The 7,451-nt window shown below is 42.1% G+C and overlaps 1 protein-coding gene across 2 annotated transcripts; it reads right to left on the reverse strand.

Annotated features, from left to right (window-relative positions):
* Window positions 1-608: 608 nt before the first annotated feature.
* Window positions 609-6,864, reverse strand: LOC127304189 (scarecrow-like protein 21). Of its 2 annotated transcripts, none has more exons than XM_051334894.2 (3): window positions 6,616-6,864; window positions 3,484-5,178; window positions 609-938 (listed from the first exon to the last, which is right to left on the reverse strand). In XM_051334894.2, the coding sequence occupies exon 2, from the start codon at window positions 5,129-5,131 to the stop codon at window positions 3,506-3,508; it is 1,626 nt and encodes a 541-aa protein (XP_051190854.1). In that variant the 5' UTR covers window positions 5,132-5,178; window positions 6,616-6,864; the 3' UTR covers window positions 609-938; window positions 3,484-3,505. The 2 variants fall into 2 exon arrangements, with proteins under 2 accessions (XP_051190854.1, XP_051190849.1); XM_051334889.2 differs by having other exon boundaries at window positions 3,484-5,185.
* Between the last annotated feature and the right edge of the window lie 587 nt (window positions 6,865-7,451).

Raw genomic sequence — 7,451 nt, forward strand, 5'->3', positions numbered from 1 at the left:
AGGTGGATTGAAAATTTGGAGCGGATTATCCCCGCTAATCCCCACTAAAACTCTAGTACCAAACAAGGCCTCAGGTGGATTGAAGTGTGTTGCCACCCCAACCCCCCTCGGATTGCTGCAAACCGAACGAAGCCGAAAAGATCTCTGGGTGGTTAAACCAATGGTTATCACCCTGGAGCTCAAAGTCAGGATACTCAAGGAGCAACATCAAACCTCAACCGCGATGTGTTATCGTCTCTGTTTGGCCATTACCTAAACTATTTCTAGCCTTGACACTACCGCTAAGGCAACGGTGAAAACTAAGTTCTCCTAGTGCTAAGGCAACGGTTAAAAGAAACGGTCAATGAGGTTAACGATTCTAGAGATTGAACATTTTTTAAAATTCCAAACCGAGAATATCTGCTGGTGTCGTGTTTGCATGTATTTTTTGCTCTCATTTTTCATACATTCATGTTTGAGAGGGTGGTTTAGAGAGGTGCAGCACCAAAAGAAAAAAATGAGGCAAAAGATGTCTAGCGTACAAACTTAGGAAATAATCCACATATATACATCTATGTGTGCACATATATGAAATAGTTCCATTAGAGATGGCATAGGTCAGACCAAAATGACAAAAGGCAATCTTCAAAAACATAAACATCTACAACAACTGCAGGGGCAGGGTACAACGTAACATCATGTAGTGTTACAAGAGCCAGTAATAGCATTACAGCAAACCATAGCACCGCTATATTAAGGGTCAACACAGACATGCAGAGACTAATCTTGTGCCTGCCTATCTTAATCTCCAAACATTACAACATCTACTGTATTAGAATCGCCAGTGAGCATGGGTGAGCTGATAACTGAACACGATCAAGCAGCACAAGTAGTGTTGTATCACTACAAAGCGCAGGTTATCTTGCATCCGTGAGATGGAGACCAAGACACAATGGGACCTGCGACAGAGCAAATATAAATGATTAAGTGCATGATTTCAGATGATATAACACGCATGATACTTTGTTTCTAAAATCTGTATACTTCGAGTTTGTCATCTAACATTTAGACTTCAGAGGTAATGACCATACTGAGGATTCAAATGTCAATATACTAGAAGATAATAGTAACAAGACCTGCAGTTGTAAGCTAAGCATTGTATTTCCCTCAAGAAAAAAAAAGGCTAGAACATTGCAAGGAAGGACTGGTGTAAAAGCTAAACTACAATCGAGCCATTAAAAATGATTACGGCATGAAAACATGTTTGCAACTATCAACTGAAATACTGAATTAGTAATGTTGTTCAATACCCCTAATGCCGCACAAATCCTCATTTTTGATAATGGGCAATATAGCAGATACCCAAGTTTGCCATTCTCCAGGTCAAAGAAAAACCTGCGTGTCTGATCACTTTACGTGCCGCACAAATCGTCTAGAGAACTAACATAATATACGGAGTATGACCAAACAAAAGAGTCTTTTCTTGTACGTGGAGACTAGGCCTTTAACCGCCTGCAAGAATCAGACCCTTGATGCCACGGCTGGTCCAGGAGGGACTAAAAAACAGTTATCTTATCAAATCATTTTTTTTAAAATCAGCAATTTGCACGTGTGATGAAAAAACCCGATCTATCTTCAAATTAGTTTCCGCTCTGCAACTCATAAGTTGGGTGCCGACTGCCACCTTGATTTGACTGGTTGGCATAGTGATAGACTGGTTAAGTAGTCAGTGACTAATCTAGCCCCTTGAGTCGAGTGACTCAAAATTTACCCACAGTTACTTTTAGAAAAGCGGTTTTGCTAATTCTCTGTCAGATGAGAATCATCCTAAAACGGAGATTCGTGCTGGCTGGTTGTAACTGATTTTTTCTTGAGTTGCATGATTACAACTGAAATTCTTCCATTTGCAACTGAAATTTCCCGGTGCAATTGATTTTTTTAGAATGTGGGTGACCTCATACCACCCATCCTAAAAAAAGGTGTACTACAAGTTGAGCAGGAGGAAGCATTATGCCTTCTTGTGCACTCAGGCACCCTCCACCCTCCAGATCGAGCCGCCTCTTGGGTGTTGCTAACCCTAGCCTTGCCAAGAGCACACTGACTATTTTGCAAACCTCTGCCAGTGATTGATCTTCTCATCCGCTCACATTCTCCCTTGATCTGTTTTCCTCCTCTCATTCCAATCCTATCACGCTGAACTAATTTGCTTTGTAGTTTCCTCCATTCCATATCGTGCTAGCATCATGTTGCATGCAGAGATAGCTAAGAAGTTGCTGCAGCTGGAGCTCTTGAGCAGCATGATCCATCCAAAGATCCTCAGAGGAAGCCAAGTCCAAGGACCCTTGTAGCATCGCGGTCTGGTTCACCCTGAATCATGTGCTGTGGGAGCAGGAGGATGAATCAATGCATTTTCTTACTGGGTGTTCCTTCTCTTGACACGTCTGGTATAATGTTTTAAAGGAGTTTGGTACAGAAGATCACATCAGCAGTCACAGGGGATGTATTTAACTAACAAACGCAAGATTTTTTAATATCAATATTAAAACCGGCATCATGGTGTCTAAACAAACTACTAATTATATGCAATGAATTAAACAGTGCTGATAAAAAAAGGCAAAAAAGAATGTGCCTAGCACTATTGCACAAGGGATGTATGAAAATAAACTGGAATCAATTCTAATCGTTACTGTCAAAGTCCTGCTATGGCACTACCACACTAGAAAGTGCAGATAAGGCGTTTTGGCACTCGGGAGCATATGCTCCCGGTGTTTGAATGTTTTTGAACATAGTTTAAAACGTCAAAAAATTCCAACAAAAAATTTCACACGTACATCTTGACATTCTATTTGCTCACAAAGTCGTATCACTTTAAACCGATATTTTTTGCATCGTGTGACAAAAAGGTGCTAGAAAAAGCTTTTCAGGAGACATTTCTTTATCTTTTTTTTACACATGTCACATAAAGTGTTGATTTCCCGCAAAACTTGGTGTGCACACATAGAATGTCGATATGTGCACGCCAAATTTTTGTTCGGATTTTTTTTTGAATATTCAAAATGTGTTCTCGGTGGCAGGAGCATATGCACCCAAGATCAAGTGAAAATTTCGGTACATGTGCAATACTGGAAGTGCTGAATTCAATATAGTGCTTATAACATACACTAACTGTTGCCAACCAAACAACACAATAGGATGTAGAAAAAACATATGGTTTCTAAACTGAGGAAACTGTAAAAATTAAAGGCTGTCTGACATTATCGTTCTTGTTTTGAAGCAAAAATTGGAGCAACTAATTTTCTGACATTGTTGATCCTGGTACCTCAGACTAGGTCTTATCACTAAAATAAATGTCAATTTGAGTTAGCATGGAATGGTTTATGTAGTAGACTTAGATACAAATGCATCCATCCGAAGATAATTCAAGGTTTCTAAATAGAGTTACATAGAACAATCTAGAAAAACCATTGAATGATTATAAGTTCGGGAAGCAAACAATATACATACATGAGATTCTCGTGAAGACATGTCAACACCATGCAGAAGACACAACCAACACTCTGTTCTTCCATCCAAGGTAAAGGACACCGTCTCTCTCCTCAAGCCTGTAGTAGCTGTTGTAACTATTCAGCAGTGTTTTGATGGTGTTGTTCACCACTGAACTTAGCGGGTATGGCCTAAATCCAGCCATTTCAAATCTCGCCTTCCATTTTCCGAACACCTCATGCCTCTCAACCCTATCAGTGCCCTCACACGCAATTAGATTGACAATATCCCTCGCAACACAGTGCTGCTCTGCGCTCATCCTTCTCTTATCACCCCTCGGAAGAGCAACATCTATTGACTCAAACATTGCCGTATAGTGGTCAAGAGTCTCTAAGTATCTTGGGAAGAATGGAGCTGTGTTTGTATTTGACTCCTGCTCAACAAGAGTCACTACCCTTGGAGAGAGGCTCTTGATCATTCTCAAAATCCTATCGCGGTGATTTTCTGTGCTCACACTTTCATCAGGAGTATGATGCAGCTGATAAGCAAAATTCACAGCAACAACCTCCCCAGGCCTTATGTCAAGATGCTCAAGGTAAACCTCATGGCTAGCGGCTGGAATAGCATTGAACTCGAAGGGAAGACCACACGTTTGAGAAACATTATACAACCTAGCCCCAACTATATCCAGTCCACCACCTCGGGCATAAACAGAATCTGAGTCATCAATACCAGTGATTCTTAGGCATGGTGGACCACCAGGTCTCGCGGCAAGAGCCTGTATAACAGTTACCCACTGGCTCCCCTGTGCAATTTGGAAATCAATGATGTGAACAAAGTTCTCACCTTTGATAGCTTCAGCTATGGCACCATTTGCTGACATGTAACCAAACTTGTAAAATGGGCAGATCTCATAAAGAAGAGTCATGTATGACATGAGCTCAGAGCCGGTAGGTTCTTTACACTTCAAGGATTTATATATTTTGCTCCCAGAGGAAGAAAGCCTGGCAACAAGGCCTTCCAACATATATGCACCCAGTCGTTGCATTGGATCACCAGAGACAGACACCAGCTGACCTAGCTCTGATAGCAGTAGTTCTGTTGCAAATACATCATCCTCGGCAACAGCCCTACCACATGCTATGATTACCTCCTTCAGGTCCCCTGTATTAATTCCCAGAAGTTGTCTCCAATTATCAGGTTTCAAAGGATTGTTAGCTTGCAAGGAGCTCTCAGGGCTGTCATAAGCTATGTCTAATTCAGGTCCAAGAATTGCATTCTCTAGCTCCTTTAGTTTAACCTGGAGATCCGCAACCTCAGTGACACAGGAGACACTTGGGGGTGAACCATATACATGGTCTGAGTGGCTGTCATGCTGAGACAGGGGACTCCCACTTATAGGGGAGATGCTCTGAGAAGATGTGGAGCTTTGTGTAGGATACACACCATTACCTGATGATGACTCCAGGGTGCAGTACTGTGGCTCAAATACTTGAGGGTTGGATCTTATCTTCTGTGACCCCTCATCCGAAGAAACGTAGTGAACATCCAGATGGCTTTGCGTTACATAGAACCTTCCATTTTCCCCCAAAGGCACTGAATTGTTGTAGTATGCCATTTGTGAATCGTCCGTGTGTCTGTATGTACGACCTGAAGCCTTAGCCGACATACTGGTGGTTACAAGCTTGTGCGGCAATACTCAAAATGTAGTTGATCCTGCCATCTTCATCAAAAACATATTTAGTATATATATATTTCCACCATGAACTGAGTATAAACAATAATATTTAAGCCATGTAAAAAAAGCCAGTTTATCTCTCCACTGGTTTACAAAAGAGGTCAATTTACGGTAACAAATTCAAAGAAACTTGCAATATCTCCTAGATTTAGTAACCCAGTGCGAAACCGCAACAAGACCGAAATCCAATTATTAGATTCCATCGCATGCTTTAATCATCTAGTCCATAATTGGACTAGATGATTAAAGCGTGCGATGGAAGCTTCAATTGCCAACAAATGAATCAAGTGTAATTTCACGCTAGCTAACAAAGATCACTATACCTACAAAGTTAGGAGAAAACATGACACCTGAACAAACCTAACAAATATTGGACTGCATCATCATTAAAACAACAAGTGAGAGCAATCCTGTAATTTGATGAGAAGAATGGGCCAATTGTGTCCGAAAAGTTCTAGTGGGACATATATTAGTATGTTCAAATGGACCCAAGAAAATTGCATGAAGGTAGCAGGGCATCGATTACTGAAGCCAGGCACTGCTATGGACTGATTAAACAGATTCTGCGCTACTGTTATGTCAAGAACACAACATAAACAACAGAGGAGTGGATAAAAAAATTAATCGCTAGCTCACAAACCAAACGGTTCAAGAAAGAGATCCAATTAAGCTAATGTATTTCCAAGAAACTTGCATTATGTCCTATAATTAGTAATGGATTTCTCAACCTTTATGATGGCAAGAGAGCTAAGAAGTCAAAAGAAAATATCAACCCCAGTGAAGCGTATCATTAAAGCCATGTACCATCCTCAACCATCAGCCACAAATAAAAACAACCCTAACACTTTTACCAGGGAAGATATACCTAATATGTCTCAAAGATCGACTGGGTCATATATTTTAAGTTCCGTTCTACTAACTACAGGAAACTGATAGGGCCTTAATTATGGAGAATGTCAAGGTGACATCTTTCACTATGAAATGATAGAACATATTCTTCAGTGATGTGTATATCAGGGATAATATGCATACCAATAGTAGGAAATAAAGCAAGAAGTTCAAACCAAGAAAGAGCAGCAGACCACTACCATTGAGGTGAAACCTCAGTGAACAGCAGACCGACTAAAATTTGCATCTTAAACAGTTGAGAAACTAATACACACTTGAGACTAGAGTCAACAGAACCAAACAACTAACCTAGAGTACTTAATACCTTCGTCTGGGGCGTCTAAGTGGTTTCCGCCAAATTCACCACCAAACCAAGAAAAAAACCCATGGAACTAACATGAAAAGCATATAGACCACAAAGTCTTGAGCCAAAATCAAGACCAACAACCAATTACCAGGCAAAAGCTACATGTGCCGCGTCACAAGCAAGTCGAGATCAAGAACTAAGAGAAAGAAGAGAGCTATACCAACAAGAAAACACGCGCCTGCGGACAGCGGAGAGTTCCTCGTATTCTTGGATCCGGAACAGAGACCAACAACCGGAGGGATTGGCTATGCTGCAGCTCCAAGGGAACTCGAGAAGAGAGAGAGAGACCGGGAGAGGAATGAAAGAGAGAGGAAGGGGAGGAGAAAGGGGGAAAAGGGGAGAGAGGACGCGGTGACGACGACTGCTGGGTGACTGAGACAGCTGGGTGGAGGAGGGATTGGTGCGGTCCGGAAGAAAAGAAGCCTTTGGTTGCTTCAGAAAAATCGGAAGGGAGACAAGGGAAGACTGAGAAGCCACATGACGGCGGGCCACGGCGCAGGTTGCACTAGCGGACCACGATGACTCGGCTGACAAGGTCGTTTTTACCAGCAACGGTGCCGCGTGATAAGTATCTTTTTGGCATTTCGTCAGCTTGAGTCGTTGAGGGCACGTACAAAGGAAGCGATCACAAGTAGTCGCTCCAGTACAACCACATCAGCGCAAGCATGTGAGGCCACTGCTCGTTTTTCCATATGCCCAACGCACTAGTAGCTTCGTGACGCAAGCATACTGCACACAGTGCTCCATGGCCATCCAATCTCCTTCCTGCGTTTTACTTTTTTCCTTGTACTTTTTCCCATCTCCCCATTCTTTTTTCCTTTCTTTACTTGAGGATCATGCCTCCTCTGCAAGAAGTCACTGCCCCATCCGAACCTCCTTTTAACCTACACGGTGGCATCCGATCCTAGTTGGACATGTGAGGAAGTAAGTTGGGGCATACCATTGGCCATGCCCTGAGATAGCTATCGGCCGTGACGTTGAACGGGTGTGGTGCCG

Source organism: Lolium perenne, chromosome 1, assembly GCF_019359855.2.
Source record: "Lolium perenne isolate Kyuss_39 chromosome 1, Kyuss_2.0, whole genome shotgun sequence".
Taxonomy (NCBI): Eukaryota; Viridiplantae; Streptophyta; class Magnoliopsida; order Poales; family Poaceae; genus Lolium; species Lolium perenne.

Coding starts and splice junctions, on each gene's coding strand:
- LOC127304189 (XM_051334894.2), bottom strand. CDS start 5,131: ATGTCGGCTAAGGCTTCAGGTCGTACATACAGACACACGGACGATTCA.